Consider the following 22,747-nt stretch of genomic DNA (forward strand, 5'->3'; position numbering starts at 1 on the left):
TTGTTAGTTGTTAGTGGTTAGTGAGAGAGAAGAGGGTGTAGTGACCTTACACCTACCCACTGAGTCGTTAAAACTCACTCTGGGTGGGAGTCGGTACCGGGCTGAGAACCCAGGACCTACCAGCCTTGTATCCGATGGCTTAACCACGACACCACCGAGGCCGGTACCAGGCTGCGAACCCTGTACCTACCAGCCTTGTATCCGATGGCTTAACCACAACACCACCGAGGCCGGTATCGGGCTGCGAACCCTGTACCTACCAGCCTTGTATCCGATGGCTTAACCACAACACCACCGAGGCCGGTACCGGGCTGCGAACCCTGTACCTACCAGCCTTGTATCCGATGGCTTAACCACAACACCACCGAGGCCGGTATCGGGCTGCGAACCCTGTACCTACCAGCCTTGTATCCGATGGCTTAACCACAACACCACCGAGGCCGGTATCGGGCTGCGAACCCTGTATCTACCAGCCTTGTATCTGATGGCTTAACCACAACACCACCGAGGCCTGTATCAGGCTGCGAACCCTGTACCTACCAGCCGTGTATCCGATGGCTTAACCACAACACCACCGAGGTCACTATCGGGCTGCGAACACAGTACCTACCAGCCTTGTATCCGATGGCACAACCACTACACCACCAAGGTTTTGGAGATTTTGTTGTAACATTTTACCTACCAGTTTGTATCCGATATTTTTCTCTACTTTTTCACTATCGGGCTGCAACACAGTTTTTACCATTTGTTTTTACTTTTGTTTCCGGGCTAACACAGTACCTACCATTTGTATTGGATGACAACCATACTGCCATTGATACGGGCTGCGAACACAGTACCTACCAGCCTTGTATCCGATGGCACAACCACTACACCATACTGCCATTGATACTCTTGAACAACAGTTACCAGTTGTTGGATGAGCCATACACCACCGAGGACTATCTCTGCGAACACAGTTTAACATTGTTCCGTTGGCACAACCACTACACCACCGAGGTTTTGGAGATTTTGTTTTATAGTTTTTTATATTTTTCTCTTCTTTTTGTTTGCATCATATTTTTAGCATTTGTTTTTACTTTTGTTTCCTAATGCCTACATTTGTTGTTGGATGAGCCATACTGCCATTGATACTCTTGTTTAACATTTGTTGTTGGATGAGCCATACTGCCATTGATACTCTTGTTTAACATTTGTTGTTGGATGAGCCATACTGCCATTGATACTCTTGTTTAACATTTGTTGTTGGATGAGCCATACTGCCATTGATACTCTTGTTTAACATTTGTTGTTGGATGAGCCATACTGCCATTGATACTCTTGTTTAACATTTGTTGTTGGATGAGCCATACTGCCATTGATACTCTTGTTTAACATTTGTTGTTGGATGAGCCATACTGCCATTGATACTCTTGTTTAACATTTGTTGTTGGATGAGCCATACTGCCATTGATACTCTTGTTTAACATTTGTTGTTGGATGAGCCATACTGCCATTGATACTCTTGTTTAACATTTGTTGTTGGATGAGCCATACTGCCATTGATACTCTTGTTTAACATTTGTCAATGTTGTAGATTTTCAACAAAACAACAATGGAGGATCTACGCAAGAAATCAAAACTTCTGACCGGCTACCTCGAACTGCTGATCAACCAGAAATACAAGCGGCCAACAGACGGATCAAAGTCTGTACAGGATGAGCTGTATATTGAAATACTGACTCCTGCCGACCCAGAGCAACGCGGTGCACAACTCTCCTTAAAATTCAGCGTCGACATCCACGTGATAAGTGATGAACTTCAGAAACGGGGAGTAATTGTAAGTCATAACGTACAGTTAATGATATTTAAAATTCAGTGTCGACATCCACGTGATAAGTGATGAACTTCAGAAACGGGGCGTAATTGTAAGTCATAATGTACAGTTATAAATGTTTAAAATTCAGTGTCGACATCCACGTGATAAGTGATGAACTTCAGAAACGGGGCACAATTGTAAGTCATAATGTACAGTTAATGATATTTAAAATTCTGTGTCGACATCCACGTGATAAGTGATGAACTTCAGAAACGGGGAGTAATTGTAAGTCATAACATACAGTTAATGATATTTAAAATTCAGTGTCGACATCCACGTGATAAGTGATGAACTTAAGAAACGGGGCGTAATTGTAAGTCATAATGTACAGTTATTAATGTTTAAAATTCAGTGTCAACATCCAAGTGATAAGTGATGAACTTCAGAAACGGGGCGCAATTGTAAGTCATAATGTACAGTTATTAATGTTTAAAATTCAGTGTCGACATCCACGTGATAAGTGATGAACTTCAGAAACGGGGCGTAATTGTAAGTCATAATGTACAGTTATTAATGTTTAAAATTCAGTGTCGACATCCATGTGATAAGTGATGAACTTCAGAAACGGAGTGCAATTGTAAGTCCTAGGGTACAGTTAAAGATATTTAAAATTTAGTGTCGACATCCACGTGATAAATGATGAACTTCAGAAATGGGGAGTAATTGTAAGTCCTACAATATTGTTATTAATGTTTAAAATTCAGTGTCGACATCCACGTGGTAAGTGATGAACTTCAGAAATGGGACGCAATTGTAAGTCCTAGGGTACAGTTAATGATATTTAAAATTCAGTGTCGACATCCACGTGGTAAGTGATGAACTTCAGAAATGGGAAGCAATTGTAAGTCCTAGGGTACAGTTAATGATATTTAAAATTCAGTGTCGACATCCACGTGGTAAGTGATGAACTTCAGAAATGGGACGCAATTGTAATCCTGGGTACAGTCCAAGGGTACAGTTAATGATATTTAAAATTCAGTGTCGACATCCACGTGGTAAGTGATGAACTTCAGAAATGGGACGTAATTGTAAGTCCTAGGGTACAGTTAATGATATTTAAAATTCAGTGTTGACATCCACGTGGTAAGTGATGAACTTCAGAAATGGGACACAATTGTAAGTCCTAGGGTACAGTTAATGATATTTAAAATTCAGTGTCGACATCCACGTGGTAAGTGATGAACTTCAGAAATGGGACGTAATTTTAAGTCCTAGGGTACAGTTAATGATATTTAAAATTCAGTGTCGACATCCACGTGGTAAGTGATGAACTTCAGAAATGGGACGTAATTGTAAGTCCTAGGGTACAGTTAATGATATTTAAAATTCAGTGTCGACATCCACGTCGTAAGTGATGAACTTCAGAAATGTGGCGTAATTGTAAGTCATTAGTCCCCTAATATAGCCTTTGTCTCCAGGCCCGTAGCCAGCCGTATTTGTGGGGCGGTGCGTTGAGATATTGGGGGAACTAAATTTATATCATGGGTGCTGAAGGCATGTGAATCAAGGTCAAGGGGGTAGGGGGCACGCTTCCCCTGGACAAATTTTAAATGAACATGCTCAGAGGTGCATTTTGGAGCTATTTATGTGGGGGGTTTTCAGGTATTTTGAGGTCGTAGTGCGTACATTTTTTGATAAGACTTCAAGAGCAGCAGTAAACTGTAACTACACTAAAACTCTAAAAGCGTTAACATTGATGAATAATGTAACTAATTGAGTATATTGCATATGTGTATGGGTAGAAGAAACATAAATATATGGAACATGCATATACTTACATAATGGGTACATCACTTACACTATTTTATGATAATTTCTAAATACGCCAATATGTACTTTATGTCTGATCTGATCATGCATGTCCAAGGTAGAAATCATCAGTCGTGAAATTTAATTTCATGCTCATGTTCAAGTATTTTGTTGAAAAACATATTTGGAATGTTTAGTGATCAGTTTAATTAGAAAAAAGATTTCCCCCATCTTCATTTGCCGATGGTGCAATGTTGGTAATTCGAGCATTTTTTTTTAAAATCCTCTAAATTCGGGCAAAACTCAGCCTGCCCCCCCCCCCACCCCCATAAAAAATTGTAGCCCGTACGCCTGTGTGGGGCTGTATGATGAGTATAATGTTATCATTAATAGACAATGATTCACAGTTTGTAAAAACAGGAATCTAAAAAAATAACAATTGAATCACTAAACGCGCGCTTGGTAAAAAAGACCCCATCAGTGTGTTTAAATTTTGGTATTGAGCATAGCTTTGTTTTCTATTTGGTGTATTGACGGCATTGGAATCGCTTTCGTGAATAATATTTAATTTAGTTGCTCCCCCTTGATTGTTAATTCGAAGAAGGGTATTGCAATCAAAGTTCCACCATTGACTTTATTTGAGACGGAATGAAATGTATGACATGTTAAACATATTTACGGTACCAGTACCAATCATATGCCAGACACGGTTTGAGTTGAGAATGCATTTGACAGTGTCAGCTGTTAAATAAATTCATCTCTTAAACAGCATGCAATATAAAAAGCAATTTGCCGAACGCAACAAAGTCAATTGTCGTATTTAACTGACATTTTATTATTTTTCGGATGATCGTAGTTGATCAAGATATTTCGTAAACATATTTATTTTATTGACCAGTTATATTATACCTTTTTTCTTTTTCGTAAGAAAAGCGTCCATCGTTTGGCAGCTCTTGGCTGCACGTTTTTTGCTTCGCTCTCTTTGCTCAGGTCGTTCCATGATAGTCGTAGTTTGTAAGTTGAAAACATAGGGCGCCACAATTACTTTACATGATAGACTGGTTCTCCATTGAATATACCCATAACGACGCCTTGTAATACCATTTTAGGCCCAACAAATATTTACAGAAATTTCCAAACGCTGAAATTAATATTTGAGCTTTTAGAGAGACGAGCCAAATAATATTGGCGGGCTTCCAATAATGGTTTCGAATAAACTAGCATTTAATACAGCCATCTGTTAGGTTAAACGTTAAAATACTTGTAATAGGAAATAAAAAACATTATACATTTTTGGCCGGAACTCCAGTTTTGTGCATAGCTTTATCATGTACTGTTACAGATCAAGTTTGACTTTCATGAGGATTTACTTAAGGGCCATAACTCTGTGAAAAATATAATTTATTATCCATGTTTGACAAAGTTGTGGCCCTTGAAATTAGGGGTCCAATATGGAATGTGTATTGCTTTACAGCTACTGAAATCTAAATTAATTAATAAGAACTCTAGAAATGAAGCAGTTAAAAATCATTGTTTACAGTTATTGATATGTAAAGTTGCCAGTATAAATGTTAAGTATAAGTCACACACTTCAGAAATAAAGATTAAAAGTTACACTTGCCTGTTACTAATATTTTATTCATGAATCATAATTTACAGTTATTGATATTTACAATCACTGACATTTATATGTAATTACATGTAAACAGAGTTATTAATATTTACAGTTACATTCAAGTATATTAAAGTGACAGGCACTAGTTTTTAAGCACCACAATGTCTTTTTCACTGTTAGAGCCATTTTTTAAAAGTTTAATAAAATTACTTCTATTTTATTGTTTAGAATATCCATTTTCATAGTGTTTCCAGTCGTCTTGGTTTTTGTGATATCCTGAAATACATTTTTCATAATTCTGAAAATGCAAGTACCTCAGAGAAGTGTAATATAGACGGTATTCCCCTGTTTGAGCATCACTCACTTGGTATTCCCCTGTTTGAGCATCACTCACTTGGTATTCCCCTGTTTGAGCATCACTCACTTGAGTTTCACTGTCTTACAGCTTTACCCAGATGTGTTACAGGTTTGTAGATTAACCAAACTTAGTGTCCATGTCCACGGGTTGAAACTAGGCTCTGTGTCTTTAACCACACTTAGCGTGCACGTCCGCGGGTTGAAACTAGGCTCTGTGTCTTTAACCAAACTTAGCATGCACGTCCACGGGTTGAAACTAGGCTCTGTGTCTTTAACCAAACTTAGTGTCCATGTCCGCGGGTTGAAACTAGGCTCTGTGTCTTTAACCACACTTAGCGTGCACGTCCGCGGGTTGAAACTAGGCTCTGTGTCTTTAACCAAACTTAGCGTGCACGTCCGCGGGTTGAAACTAGGCTCTGTGTCTTTAACCAAACTTAGTGTCCATGTCCGCGGGTTGAAACTAGGCTCTGTGTCTTTAACCACACTTAGCGTGCATGTCTGCGGGTTGAAACTAGGCTCTGTGTCTTTAACCAAACTTAGTGTCCATGTCCGCGGGTTGAAACTAGGCTCTGTGTCTTTAACCACACGTAGTGTCCATGTCCGCGGGTTGAAACTAGGCTCTGTGTCTTTAACCACACGTAGTGTCCATGTCCGCGGGTTGAAACTAGGCTCTGTGTCTTTAACCACACTTAGTGTCCATGTCCGCGGGTTGAAACTAGGCTCTGTGTCTTTAACCAGACTTAGCGTCCATGTCCGCGGGTTGAAACTAGGCTCTGTGCCTTGAACCAGACTTAGCGTCCACGTCCGCGGGTTGAAACTAGGCTCTGTGTCTTGAACCAGACTTAGCGTCCACGTCCGCGGGTTGAAACTAGGCTCTGTGTCTTGAACCAGACTTAGCGTCCACGTCCGCGGGTTGAAACTAGGCTCTGTGTCTTGAACCAGACTTAGCGTCCACGTCCGCGGGTTGAAACTAGGCTCTGTGTCTTGAACCAGACTTAGCATGCATGTCTGCGGGTTGAAACTAGGCTCTGTGTCTTTAACCAGACTTAGCATGCACGTCTGCGGGTTGAAACTAGGCTCTGTGTCTTGAACCAGACTTAGTGTCCATGTCTGCGGGTTGAAACTAGGCTCTGTGTCTTGAACCAGACTTAGCGTCCACGTCCACGGGTTGAAACTAGGCTCTGTGTCTTTAACCAAACTTAGCGTGCACGTCTGCGGGTTGAAACTAGGCTCTGTGTCTTTAACCACACTTAGCGTTCATGTCCGCGGGTTGAAACTAGGCTCTGTGTCTTTAACCACACTTAGTGTCCATGTCCGCGGGTTGAAACTAGGCTCTGTGTCTTTAACCACACTTAGCGTCCACGTCCGCGGGTTGAAACTAGGCTCTGTGTCTTTAACCAAACTTAGTGTCCATGTCCGCGGGTTGAAACTAGGCTCTGTGTCTTTAACCACACTTAGCGTGCACGTCCGCGGGTTGAAACTAGGCTCTGTGTCTTTAACCAAACTTAGTGTCCATGTCCGCGGGTTGAAACTAGGCTCTGTGTCTTTAACCACACTTAGTGTCCATGTCCGCGGGTTGAAACTAGGCTCTGTGTCTTGAACCAGACTTAGCGTCCACGTCCGCGGGTTGAAACTAGGCTCTGTGTCCTTAACCACACTTAGTGTCCACGTCCGCGGGTTGAAACTAGGCTCTGTGTCTTGAACCAGACTTAGCGTCCATGTCCGCGGGTTGAAACTAGGCTCTGTGTCTTGAACCAGACTTAGCATGCACGTCTGCGGGTTGAAACTAGGCTCTGTGTCTTTAACCAGACTTAGCATGCACGTCTGCGGGTTGAAACTAGGCTCTGTGTCTTGAACCAGACTTAGTGTCCATGTCTGTGGGTTGAAACTAGGCTCTGTGTCTTGAACCAAACTTAGCGTGCACGTCTGCGGGTTGAAACTAGGCTCTGTGTCTTTAACCACACTTAGAGTTCATGTCCGCGGGTTGAAACTAGGCTCTGTGTCTTTAACCAAACTTAGCGTCCATGTCCGCGGGTTGAAACTAGGCTCTGTGTCTTTAACCACACTTAGTGTCCATGTCCGCGGGTTGAAACTAGGCTCTGTGTCTTTAACCACACTTAGCGTCCACGTCCGCGGGTTGAAACTAGGCTCTGTGTCTTTAACCAAACTTAGCGTCCATGTCCGCGGGTTGAAACTAGGCTCTGTGTCTTTAACCACACTTAGCGTCCATGTCCGCGGGTTGAAACTAGGCTCTGTGTCTTTAACCACACTTAGTGTCCATGTCCGCGGGTTGAAACTAGGCTCTGTGTCTTTAACCACACTTAGTGTCCATGTCCGCGGGTTGAAACTAGGCTCTGTGTCTTTAACCACACTTAGTGTCCATGTCCGCGGGTTGAAACTAGTCTCTGTGTCTTTAACTACACTTAGTGTCCATGTCCGCGGGTTGAAACTAGGCTCTGTGTCTTTAACCAAACTTAGTGTCCATGTCCGCGGGTTGAAACTAGGCTCTGTGTCTTGAACCAGACTTAGCGTCCACGTCCACGGGTTGAAACTAGGCTCTGTGTCTTTAACCAAACTTAGTGTCCATGTCCGCGGGTTGAAACTAGGCTCTGTGTCTTGAACCAGACTTAGCGTCCATGTCCGCGGGTTGAAACTAGGCTCTGTGTCTTGAACCAGACTTAGCATGCACGTCTGCGGGTTGAAACTAGGCTCTGTGTCTTTAACCAGACTTAGTGTCCATGTCTGCGGGTTGAAACTAGGCTCTGTGTCTTGAACCAGACTTAGCGTCCACGTCCACGGGTTGAAACTAGGCTCTGTGTCTTTAACCAAACTTAGCGTGCACGTCTGCGGGTTGAAACTAGGCTCTGTGTCTTTAACCAAACTTAGTGTCCATGTCCACGGGTTGAAACTAGGCTCTGTGTCTTTAACCAAACTTAGCGTCCACGTCCGCGGGTTGAAACTAGGCTCTGTGTCTTTAACCACACTTAGCGTGCACGTCTGCGGGTTGAAACTAGTGTCTCTGTGTCTTTAACCAAACTTAGTGTCCATGTCCGCGGGTTGAAACTAGGCTCTGTGTCTTTAACCAAACTTAGTGTCCACGTCCGCGGGTTGAAACTAGGCTCTGTGTCTTTAACCAAACTTAGCGTCCATGTCCGCGGGTTGAAACTAGGCTGTCCACGTCCGCGGGTTGAAACTAGGCTCTGTGTCTTTAACCAAACTTAGCGTCCACGTCCGCGGGTTGAAACTAGGCTGTCCACGTCCGCGGGTTGAAACTAGGCTGTCCACGTCCGCGGGTTGAAACTAGGCTGTCCATGTCCGCGGGTTGAAACTAGGCTGTCCACGTCCGCGGGTTGAAACTAGGCTCTGTGTCTTGAACCAGACTTAGCGTCCATGTCCACGGGTTGAAACTAGGCTCTGTGTCTTGAACCAGACTTAGCGTCCACGTCCACGGTTTGAAACTAGGCTCTGTGTCTTTAACCAAACTTAACGTCCACGTCCACGGGTTGAAACTAGGCTGTCCATGTCCACGGGTTGAAACTAGGCTGTCCATGTCCGCGGGTTGAAACTAGGCTGTCCATGTCCACGGGTTGAAACTAGGCTGTCCATGTCCGCCGGTTGAAACTAGGCTGTCCATGTCCGCGGGTTGAAACTAGGCTCTGTGTCTTGAACCACACTTAGCATGCACGTCCGCGGGTTGAAACTAGGCTCTGTGTCTTTAACCAAACTTAGCGTCCATGTCCACGGGTTGAAACTAGGCTCTGTGTCTTGAACCAGACTTAGCGTCCATGTCCACGGGTTGAAACTAGGCTCTGTGTCTTGAACCAGACTTAGCGTCCATGTCCACGGGTTGAAACTAGGCTCTGTGTCTTGAACCAGACTTAGCGTCCATGTCCACGGGTTGAAACTAGGCTCTGTGTCTTGAACCAGACTTAGCGTCCATGTCCACGGGTTGAAACTAGGCTCTGTGTCTTGAACCAGACTTAGCGTCCATGTCCACGGGTTGAAACTAGGCTCTGTGTCTTTAACCAAACTTAGTGTCCACGTCCGCGGGTTGAAACTAGGCTCTGTGTCTTTAACCAAACTTAGCGTCCATGTCCGCGGGTTGAAACTAGGCTGTCCACGTCCGCGGGTTGAAACTAGGCTCTGTGTCTTTAACCAAACTTAGCGTCCACGTCCGCGGGTTGAAACTAGGCTGTCCACGTCCGCGGGTTGAAACTAGGCTGTCCACGTCCGCGGGTTGAAACTAGGCTGTCCATGTCCGCGGGTTGAAACTAGGCTGTCCACGTCCGCGGGTTGAAACTAGGCTCTGTGTCTTGAACCAGACTTAGCGTCCATGTCCACGGGTTGAAACTAGGCTCTGTGTCTTGAACCAGACTTAGCGTCCACGTCCACGGTTTGAAACTAGGCTCTGTGTCTTTAACCAAACTTAACGTCCACGTCCACGGGTTGAAACTAGGCTGTCCATGTCCACGGGTTGAAACTAGGCTGTCCATGTCCGCGGGTTGAAACTAGGCTGTCCATGTCCACGGGTTGAAACTAGGCTGTCCATGTCCGCCGGTTGAAACTAGGCTGTCCATGTCCGCGGGTTGAAACTAGGCTCTGTGTCTTGAACCACACTTAGCATGCACGTCCGCGGGTTGAAACTAGGCTCTGTGTCTTTAACCAAACTTAGCGTCCATGTCCACGGGTTGAAACTAGGCTCTGTGTCTTGAACCAGACTTAGCGTCCATGTCCACGGGTTGAAACTAGGCTCTGTGTCTTGAACCAGACTTAGCGTCCATGTCCACGGGTTGAAACTAGCGTCCGTGTCTTTAACCAGACTTAGCGTCCATGTCCACGGGTTGAAACTAGGCTCTGTGTCTTGAACCAGACTTAGCGTCCATGTCCACGGGTTGAAACTAGGCTCTGTGTCTTTAACATCTACATGTAAAATGACGAACACCAGGAACAAGGAAGAAAGGAAGGGAAGGAAATGTTTTATTTAACGACGCACTGAACACATTTTATTTACGGTTATATGGCATTAGACATATGGTTAAGGACCATATATATAGAGATATATAGAGATAGGAAACCCGCTGTCGCCACTTCATGGGCTACTATTTTCGATTAGCAGCAAGGGATCTTTTATGTGCACCATCCCACAGACAAGATACCACAGCCTTTGTTACACCAGTCGTGGTGCACTGGCTGGAACGAGAAATAGCCCAATGGGGCCACCAACGGGGATCAATCCTAAACCGACCGTGCATCAAGCAAGCGTTTTACCACTGGACTACGTCGTCGTCCCCCCCCCCCCCCCCCCCCCCCCGGAACAAGGTTGTTTGGTTTCAGTCATACTTTAATGCTATTGTTTACAGTTATCAGTAGGCTTATTTACATTTTACAAATATTGACGTTAATATAAGTGACAAACACAGTTATTATTTCCCTACCAGTCTAACCAGTGGAGACTTGCAGGTTTTGTCTTTGATTGTCTGTCTGCCCATCTGTTTGTTTGTCCCACACACAGGATTCCAGACTTATTTTCTCAAGATATTTTGTACATAGCTTTATCTTGTATAGTTGCAGATCAAGTTTGATGTAGATTTACCCATTTTTGACATGGTTATGGCCAGATCAAGTTGGAGTTTCATGGGAATTTATTCAAGGGACATAACTCTTATCAATGTTTTGACAGAGTTATGGCCCTAGAACTTAGAAGAAAATGTGTGGGACTGGTGGGCCTAGGTCGTGTTGTGGTTATGCCATCGGACATAAGGCTAGTAGGTACTGGGTTCACAGCCCGGTACAGGCTCCCACCCAGAGTGAGTTTTAACAACTCAATAGATTGGTGTAAGGCCACTACACCCTCTTCACTCTCACTAACCACTAACAACTAACAACTAACCCACTGTCTTGGACAGACAGCCCAGATAGCTTAGGTGTGTGCCCAGGACAGTGTGCTTGAACCTTGATTGGATATAAGCATGTAAAAAGTTGACATAAAATGTGGGACCCAGTTTTGGTGGTGTTGTGGTTAAGCTATTGGACATGTCTGGTAGGTACTGGGTTCACAGCCCGGTACTGGCTCCGACCCAGAGCAAGTTTTAATGACTGAATGGGTAGGTGTAAGGCCACTGCACTCTCTTCTCTCTCATAAACCATTAATAACTAAACTAACAACTAACAACTAACCCTCTGACCTGGACAGACAGCCCAGATAGCTGAGATGTGTGCCCAGGACAGCGTGCTTGAACCTTAATTGAATATAAGCATGTAAATAAGTTGAAATGAAATGTGGGACCTAGTGGGGGACATGTGTTGTTGTTTGTTTTGACATTCTTGTGTTAAACACCACAAAGAAGGTCTATCACAAATAATACTTCACAGTTATCAATGTTCACATTTAATGATATTGACAGTTGCTTCTGTTGACGGTCATGTGATAAATGTCAGTAAACATCATCCATGAAAACTGACAATCTCCAGAAACAAAGTGTAGTATAAATAATACTTTACAGTTATTTCTGTTTACAATTTTTATATAAAGTAAAGAAGTAAGGACATTTTATTTACGGTTATATGGCGTCAGACATATGGTTAAGGACCACACAGATATTGAGAGAGGAAACCCGCTGTCTCCACTTCGTGGGCTACTGTTTTTGATTAGCAGCAAGGGATCTTTTATATGTACCATCCCACAGACAGGATAGTAAAAACACGGCCTTTGTTACACCAGTTGTGGAGCACTGACTTGAGCAAGAAATAGCCCAACAGGGATTGATCCTAGACTGATCGTGCATCAAGCTAAAGCTTTACCACTGGGCTACGCACCGCCCTAATATAAAGTACAGTTACATGCATTAACAACAACAAAGTAAGTGACAATCACCAGATAAAGAATGTGGTTTAAATAATACTGTACATGCATTAACAACAACAAAGTGAGTGACAATCGCCAGATAAAGAATGTGGTTTAAATAATACTGTACATGCATTAACAACAACAAAGTCAGTGACAATCGCCAGATAAAGAATGTGGTTTAAATAATACTGTACAATTACTGAGGTTTCCAGTTTGATATTTACAGTTACATGCATTAACAACAAGAAAGTAAGTGACAATCACCAGATAAAGAATGTGGTTTAAATAATACTGTACAATTACTGATGTTTCCAGTTTGATATTTACAGTTACATGCATTAACAACAACAAAGTAAGTGACAATCACCAGATAAAGAATGTGGTTTAAATAATACTGTACATGAATTAACAACAACAAAGTAAGTAAAGTTTGTTTTATTTAACGACGCCACTAGAGCACATTGATTTTTAATCTTATCATCAGCTATTGGACGTCAAACATATGGTCATTCTGACACTGTTTTTAGAGGAAACCCGCTGTCGCTACATAGGCTACTCTTTTTTACGACAGGCAGCAAGGGATCTTTTATTTGCGCTTCCCACAGGCAGGATAGCACAAACCATGGCCTTTGTTGAACCAGTTATGGATCACTGGTCGGTGCAAGTGGTTTATACCTACCCATTGAGCCTTGCGGAGCACTCACACAGGGTTTGGAGTCGGTATCTGGATTAAAAATCCCATGCCTCGACTGGGATCCGAACCCAGTACCTACCAGCCTGTAGACTGATGGCCTGCCACGACGCCACCGAGGCCGGTCAAACAAAGTAAGTGGCAATCACCAGATAAAGAATGTGGTGTAAATAATACTGTACAATTATTGATGTTTCCAGTTTGATATTTACAGTTACATGCATTAACAACAACAAAGTAAGTGACAATCACCAGATAAAGAATGTGGTTTAAATAATACTGTACAATTACTGATGTTTCCAGTTTGATATTTACAGTTACATGCATTAACAACAACAAAGTAAGTGACAATCGCCAGATAAAGAATGTGGTTTAAATAATACTGTACATGCATTAACAACAACAAAGTAAGTGACAATCGCCAGATAAAGAATGTGGTTTAAATAATACTGTACAATTACTGATGTTTCCAGTTTGATATTTACAGTTACATGCATTAACAACAACAAAGTAAGTGACAATCACCAGATAAAGAATGTAGTTTAAATAATACTGTACAATTACTGATGTTTCCAGTTTGATATTTACAGTTACATGCATTAACAACAACAAAGTAAGTGACAATCACCAGATAAAGAATGTGGTTTAAATAATACTGTACAATTACTGATGTTTCCAGTTTGATATTTACAGTTACATGCATTAACAACAACAAAGTAAGTGACAATCACCAGATGAAGAATGTGGTTTAAATAATACTGTACAATTACTGATGTTTGCAGTTTGATATTTAGTTACAGATATCGATATCCACAAAACACACAAGGTGGAATTTAGTTCATACTTTACAGTTACAGATATCGATATCCACAAAACACACAAGGTGAAATTTAGTTCATATTTTACAGTTACAGATATTGATATCCACAAGGTGCAATTTAATTCATACTTTACAGTTACAGATATCGATATCCACAAAAGACACAAGGTGGAATTTAGTTCATATTTTACAGTTACAGATATCGATATCCACAAGGTGGAATTTAGTTCATACTTTACAGTTACAGATATCGATATCCACAAAACACACACGGTGCAATTTAGTTCATACTTTACAGTTACAGATATTGATATCCACAAAACACACAAGGTGCAATTTAGTTCATATTACAGTTACAGATATCGATATCCACAAAACACACAAGGTGGAACTTAGTTCATACTTTACAGTTACAGATATCGATATTCACAAAACACACAAGGTGCAATTTAGTTCATACTTTACAGTTACAGATATTGATATCCACAAAACACACAAGGTGCAATTTAGTTCATATTACAGTTACAGATATCGATATCCACAAAACACACAAGGTGGAACTTAGTTCATACTTTACAGTTACAGATATCGATATTCACAAAAAACACAAGGTGCAATTTAGTTCATACTTTACAGTTACAGATATTGATATCCACAAAACGCACAAGGTGCAATTTAGTTCATATTACAGTTACAGATATCGATATCCACAAAACACACAAGGTGGAACTTAGTTCATACTTTACAGTTACAGATATCGATACCCACAAAACACACAAGGTGAAATTTAGTTCGTATTTTACAGTTACAGATATCGATATCCACAAAACACACAAGGTGGAACTAATTAGTTCATACTTTACAGTTACAGATATCGATATCCACAAAACACACAAGGTGAAATTTAGTTCATACTTTACAGTTACAGATATCGATATCCACAAAACACACAAGGTGGAACTTAGTTCATACTTTACAGTTACAGATATCGATATTCACAAAACACACAAGGTGGAATTTAGTTCGTATTTTACAGTTACAGATATCGATATTCACATGGTGGAATTTAGTTCATACTTTACAGTTACAGATATCGATATCCACAAAACACACAAGGTGGAACTTAGTTCATATTTTACAGTTACAGATATCGATATCCACAAAACACACAAGGTGGAACTTAGTTCATACTTTACAGTTACAGATATCGATATTCACAAAACACACAAGGTGGAATTTAGTTCGTATTTTACAGTTACAGATATCGATATTCACATGGTGGAATTTAGTTCATACTTTACAGTTACAGATATCGATATCCACAAAACACACAAGGTGGAACTTAGTTCATATTTTACAGTTACAGATATCGATATCCACAAAACACACAAGGTGGAACTTAGTTCATACTTTACAGTTACAGATATCGATATTCACATGGTGGAATTTAGTTCATACTTTACAGTTACAGATATCGATATCCACAAAACACACAAGGTGGAACTTAGTTCATATTTTACAGTTACAGATATCGATATCCACAAAACACACAAGGTGGAACTTAGTTCATACTTTACAGTTACAGATATCGATATTCACAAAACACACAAGGTGGAATTTAGTTCGTATTTTACAGTTACAGATATCGATATTCACATGGTGGAATTTAGTTCATACTTTACAGTTACAGATATCGATATCCACAAAACACACAAGGTGGAACTTAGTTCATATTTTACAGTTACAGATATCGATATCCACAAAACACACAAGGTGGAACTTAGTTCATACTTTACAGTTACAGATATCGATATTCACAAAACACACAAGGTGGAATTTAGTTCGTATTTTACAGTTACAGATATCGATATTCACATGGTGGAATTTAGTTCATACTTTACAGTTACAGATATCGATATTCACAAAACACACAAGGTGGAATTTAGTTCGTATTTTACAGTTACAGATATCGATATTCACATGGTGGAATTTAGTTCATACTTTACAGTTACAGATATCGATATCCACAAAACACACAAGGTGGAACTTAGTTCATACTTTACAGTTACAGATATCGATATTCACATGGTGGAATTTAGTTCATACTTTACAGTTACAGATATCGATATCCACAAAACACACAAGGTGCAATTTAGTTCATACTTTACAGTTACAGATATCGATATCCACAAAACACACAAGGTGCAACTTAGTTCATATTTTACAGTTACAGATATCGATATCCACAAAACACACAAGGTGCAATTTAGTTCATATTTTACAGTTATTAGTAGGATGAAACCTGTCTAAACTGGATCACCTAATATTTGTTCAGTTTAGACAGGATCCTGTGTTTAGAGGGGCACACTTTACAGTTTAGAACGTTAGGAGCTATGAAATTTGACTGGATTCATAAATGTAACAATATTTATGTTACTTGAATTTGAATATTTAGGCTACAGATTTTGTGATCAAATTCAGCAAATTGCTGTTAATTTTTGACATCCAGCTTAAAGCCTAATTATTAATATTGAAGTGAATGTTAGTAATGTTAATGATAATCCTATTAATATTTGACATCCAGCTTAAAGCCTAATTATTAATATTGAAGTGAATGTTAGTAATGTTAATGATAATCCTATTAATATTTGACATCCAGCTTAAAGCCTAATTATTAATATTGAAGTGAATTTGACATGCAGCTTAAAGCCTAATTGTTAATATTGAAGTGAATGTTAGTAATGTTAATGATAATCCTATTAATATTTGACATCCAGCTTAAAGCCTAATTGTTAATATTGAAGTGAATGTTAGTAATGTTAATGATAATCCTATTAATAACACTTGTAATCAAGTTCTTTTCTGGGATGTTCACTGCAATACTGTTAGTATTTGTTTTGTTTCAGTGTTGGGGTTGGCAATGTTAATTTTAATACTATTACTATTAATATTCGTATTTAAGTGTTTGTGTTGGATGTTAATTGCAACTCTATTGATAATTATTGGAGTTTACAATGTTACTTTCAAGACTATTAATAATAATACACTTATAAATCATGTATTTGCCTTTAAGTGTGTGTTAGTGGTGTTAATTTTAATTATTATCCACATAGTTCCAGATATTCAGGGAAATATAACCAGTATGACCCACATGTGTCATAATGAGTTCACGTGCACAGCGGATGGCATAATTTTGTGAAGCCATGTCATAACTTAATACGGCTTCTCCAGTGTAAACACTTATCAAAATGATGTCATTTTGTCGTCTGTTTTTAGTTACATTTGAAATGTTTTGGTTTAAACAATATTTATTAGCAAATCAAATTTGGGATTGGCCAACAGGCAAGTGCCTATATTAAGGCCTCTCCCTACATTTAACAAATATACATGTTATACATCCAGATGGCTAGAACAATATTACAATAAAGATAACACGGATAGTTGGGGGGGATAGAAGAGAGGAAGGTAAAGAATAAATAGCAAACAGAATGGTTAAATGATCTCGAAACGCTTTGAAATATTTTGATACGGTCCTAGCTTGTTATTCATGAAAATAATATTTTGGATAATGTGGGTAATAAAGAAATTATTGCACTCACATGTGAATCATACTGATTTTACAAAACTTGTGTCAGGACTAATACAATAAACTTGTGTCAGGACTAATACAATAAACTTGTGTCAGGACTAATACAATAAACTTGTGTCAGGACTAATACAATAAACTTGTGTCAGGACTAATACAATAAACTTGTGTCAGGACTAATACAATAAACTTGTGTCAGGACTAATACAATAAACTTGACACTCGTTTCATAAAATCAGTACGACACACAAGCTCGTATAATAATCTCTATTTACTACATGTATTGAGAACTCTTATTTTGGTTTCAGTGTGACAAGCGACTGCCCCATGTGATACGAGTGGCCCCGGTTCCGATCTACTGCTCGTTCCAAGACGTCCACCGCTTTATGAAATACGTCAGACAGTCCATTGTTGCGGCTAAACAATAAAATAACTGCTGCTTAAAAGAGACGTTCTGTGTCAATCTAGACAAACTCTACTTGATGTGCAGTGCACGTCATACTGTATCATTGTTGTATATGTCAGTATACTAAGATACAGGATATTTTATGTTATGTTATTTTATGTGTTATATAAAGCCATATTGGATTATTTTGCATGCATTTTAAAATAAGGGGTATTTTATGTGTTATATAAAGCCATATTGGATTATTTTGCATGCATTTTAAAATAAGGGACATTTTATGTTATATATATAGCAATACTGGATACTTTTTATGTGACTGCATTTTAAAATAAGGGACATATTATGGTGCTGTCTCTCTGTGTTTTTGTCTGATAAATGTAGGTAGTATTTTGTTCTTATGGAGTTTTTCTTCCACATAACGTTTTTCTTTTACATCCTTCAACATTTTAAAGATCAACTTTATAATAAAGTTATGAGCTATGAGCTGCACAGTTTCAATCTATTTTACTGTTTACTTTGTTTTCCCAATTCTGAGTAAAATGTAACGCTTCTTACAAAATGTTAAACATTCAAAACCTTAGTTCAAGAAGAAGGATGACATTGTTATCCATACATGTATGTGATGTCATTCTTGGTCACTGTTTATATATGTATGTGATGTCATTCTTGGTCACTGTTTATATATGTATGTGATGTCATTCTTGGTCACTGTTTATACATGTATGTGATGTCATTCTTGGTCACTGTTTATACATGTATGTGATGTCATTCTTGGTCACTGTTTATACATGTATGTGATGTCATTCTTGGTCACTGTTTATACATGTATGTGATGTCATTCTTGGTCACTGTTTATATATGTATGTGATGTCATTCTTGGTCACTGTTTTATACATGTATGTGATGTCATTCTTGGTCACTGTTTATACATGTATGTGATGTCATTCTTGGTCACTGTTTATACATGTATGTGATGTCATTCTTGGTCACTGTTTATACATGTATGTGATGTCATTCTTGGTCACTGTTTATACATGTATGTGATGTCATTCTTGGTCACTGTTTATACATGTATGTGATGTCATTCTTGGTCACTGTTTATACATGTATGTGATGTCATTCTTGGTCACTGTTTATACATGTATGTGATGTCATTCTTGGTCACTGTTTATACATGTATGTGATGTCATTCTTGGTCACTGTTATATATGTATGTGATGTCATTCTTGGTCACTGTTTATACATGTATGTGATGTCATTCTTGGTCACTGTTTATACATGTATGTGATGTCATTCTTGGTCACTGTTTATACATGTATGTGATGTCATTCTTGGTCACTGTTTATACATGTATGTGATGTCATTCTTGGTCACTGTTTTATATATGTATGTGATGTCATTCTTGGTCACTGTTTATACATGTATGTGATGTCATTCTTGGTCACTGTTTATACATGTATGTGATGTCATTCTTGGTCACTGTTTATACATGTATGTGATGTCATTCTTGGTCACTGTTTATACATGTATGTGATGTCATTCTTGGTCACTGTTTATACATGTATGTGATGTCATTCTTGGTCACTGTTTATATATGTATGTGATGTCATTCTTGGTCACTGTTTATACATGTATGTGATGTCATTCTTGGTCACTGTTTATATATGTATGTGATGTCATTCTTGGTCACTGTTTATACATGTATGTGATGTCATTCTTGGTCACTGTTTATACGTGTATGTGATGTCATTCTTGGTCACTGTTTATATATCACTACACAGCTGCAAATGAGAAATTTTTTTCATACAAATTGCATCACTGTTCAAGGGCATTAACTCATTAGTATTTTTTCCGTTTAGCCTGAAAGCAATTTAATGCAGGATTTTCAATATATTTTTTACAAACTGTCATCTCCTGATTTTTGACTACAACTTGACAAAAAAAATGTTTTGTCTGATTGTAACTTTCGTTATTATAAGGGGGTTGGGTGTAGCCCAGTGGTAAAGTGCATGCCTGATGGGTGGTAGATCTAGGATCAATCCCTGTCAGTGGACCCGTTGGGCTATTTCTTGTTCCACCCGGTGCACCACGACTGGTATATCAAAGGCTGTGCTATCCTGTCTGTGGAACGGTGTATATAAAATATCTCTTACTTCTAATGGAAAAAATGTAGCGGGTTTCCTCTCTATGACTGTGTCAAAATGACCAAATATTTGACATCCAGTAGCCGATGGTTATTAAATCAATGTGTCATTAAAGAAAACAAAGTTTAACTTTATCGTTGTTTGTTATAAAGTTACACTAGTATTAGTAGATATAAAGTTACCCTTTAACACTGGTATTAGTAGATGTAAAGTTACCCTTTAACACTGGTATTAGTAGATATAAAGTTACCCTTTAACACTGGTATTAGTAGATGTAAAGTTACCCTTTAACACTGGTATTAGTAGATGTAAAGTTACCCTTTAACACTGGTATTAGTAGATGTAAAGTTACCCTTTAACACTGGTATTAGTAGATGTAAAGTTACCCTTTAACACTGGTATTAGTAGATGTAAAGTTACCCTTTAACACTGGTATTAGTAGATGTAAAGTTACCCTTTAACACTAGTATTAGTAGATGAGCCCCGAATACTAAATACTAGGTGGTAAGATAATGTAACGTGATACAGGTTCCCGTAATATAACAACAACATATTATTTACAACACCGTCATATTTATACTAAATACTAGGTGGTAAGATAATGTAACGTGATACAGGTTCCCGTAATATAACAACAACATATTATTTACAACACCGTCATATTTATACTAAATACTAGGTGGTAAGATAATGTAACGTGATACAGGTTCCCGTAATATAACAACAACATATTATTTACAACACCGTCATATTTATACTAAATACAAGGTGGTAAGATAATGTAACGTGATACAGGTTCCCGTAATATAACAACAACATATTATTTACAACACCGTCATATTTATACTAAATACTAGGTGGTAAGATAATGTAACGTGATACAGGTTCCCGTAATATAACAACAACATATTATTTACAACACCGTCATATTTATACTAAATACTAGGTGGTAAGATAATGTAACGTGATACAGGTTCCCGTAATATAACAACAACATATTATTTACAACACCGTCATATTTATACTAAATACTAGGTGGTAAGATAATGTAACGTGATACAGGTTCCCGTAATATAACAACAACATATTATTTACAACACCGTCATATTTATACTAAATACTAGGTGGTAAGATAATGTAACGTGATACAGGTTCCCGTAATATAACAACAATATATTATTTACAACACCGTCATATTTATACTAAATACTAGGTGGTAAGATAATGTAACGTGATACAGGTTCCCGTAATATAACAACAATATATTATTTACAACACCGTCATATTTATACTAAATACTAGGTGGTAAGATAATGTAACGTGATACAGGTTCCCGTAATATAACAACAATATATTATTTACAACACCGTCATATTTATACTAAATACTAGGTGGTAAGATACTGTTGTAACGTGATACAGGTTCCCGTAATATAACAACAATATATTATTTACAACACCGTCATATTTATACTAAATACTAGGGTGGTAAGATAAGGTGTCATATTTATGTGGTAAGATAATGTTGTAACGTGATACAGGTTCCCATAATATAACAATAATATATTATTTACAACACCGTCATATTTATACTAAATACTATGTGGTAAGATACTGTTGTAACGTGATACAGGTTCCCATAATATAACAATAATATATTATTTACAACACCGTCATATTTATACTAAATACTACGTGGTAAGATAATGTTGTAACGTGATACAGGTTCCCATAATATAACAATAATATATTATTTACAACACCGTCATATTTATACTAAATACTACGTGGTAAGATAATGTTGTAACGTGATACAGGTTCCCATAATATAACAATAATATATTATTTACAACACTGTCATATTTATACTGGTAAGATAATGTTGTAACGTGTCATATTTATACTAAATACTACGTGGTAAGATAATGTTGTAACGTGATACAGGTTCCCATAATATAACAATAATATATTATTTACAACACCGTCATATTTATACTAAATACTACGTGGTAAGATAATGTTGTAACGTGATACATGTGGCCGAAGGGCATATACATCCCTAAGGGATTCCTCAGATTCTCCAACGAAAAAAATAAAATAACTGTCGCAAAATTTCGAGAGGGCTTGACCCCCTGCCCCCCCCCCCCCTTAAATCCACCACTGATACGTATTGTTTACCCTTTGAATTATAATACATTGGTATATCCATAATACCATACATCCCGATTAAATGCAGTTAGTACCTAGGTTAACCATCAATCGGGTTCGGGGGGGGGGGGGGGGGGGGGGGGGACAAAAATGAAGAGGCTTGTAATTACATGTACATATTTACAGTACTTAACTTATCGTATACTTATCATACACTTATCGTATACTTATCATACACAGGCCAAGTCACCACCTGCCCACATTAAACCAGTTCGTACTGTATGTCAGTTCCCCCCCCCCCCCCCCCCCCCCGATATTTAACTGTCCATTTCAGCACTTGTTGTCATGTAATAAACATAACTTAAGTGTCATGTTTGTGGCTGTCAGTCAGTGATGTTTGTAATCTTCATTATAGCTAATATTATGGTACATGTGTAGATTTACAATACATAACTTTTGTTTCGTATACATAACCTGCCTATTTACATCACCCCTTCCCCTTCACTTCAATGGCGTGGACATTATTT

The 22,747-nt window shown here is 38.9% G+C and overlaps 1 protein-coding gene across 3 annotated transcripts in view; it reads left to right on the forward strand.

Moving 5' to 3' along the window:
- Positions 1-18,655, forward strand: part of LOC121377627 (kynureninase-like) — a 55,585-nt gene extending 36,930 nt beyond the window's left edge. For all 3 annotated transcript variants that reach the window (XM_041505695.1, XM_041505694.1, XM_041505693.1), the window contains exons 11-12: positions 1,577-1,819; positions 17,832-18,655. In XM_041505695.1, the coding sequence (XP_041361629.1) occupies positions 1,577-1,819; positions 17,832-17,951 (363 nt within the window). In that variant the 3' untranslated portion in view covers positions 17,952-18,655. The remainder of the gene's footprint in view (positions 1-1,576; positions 1,820-17,831) is intronic.
- The last annotated feature ends 4,092 nt before the right edge of the window (positions 18,656-22,747 follow it).

This window comes from Gigantopelta aegis, chromosome 7, assembly GCF_016097555.1.
Source record: "Gigantopelta aegis isolate Gae_Host chromosome 7, Gae_host_genome, whole genome shotgun sequence".
NCBI lineage: Eukaryota > Metazoa > Mollusca > Gastropoda > Neomphalida > Peltospiridae > Gigantopelta > Gigantopelta aegis.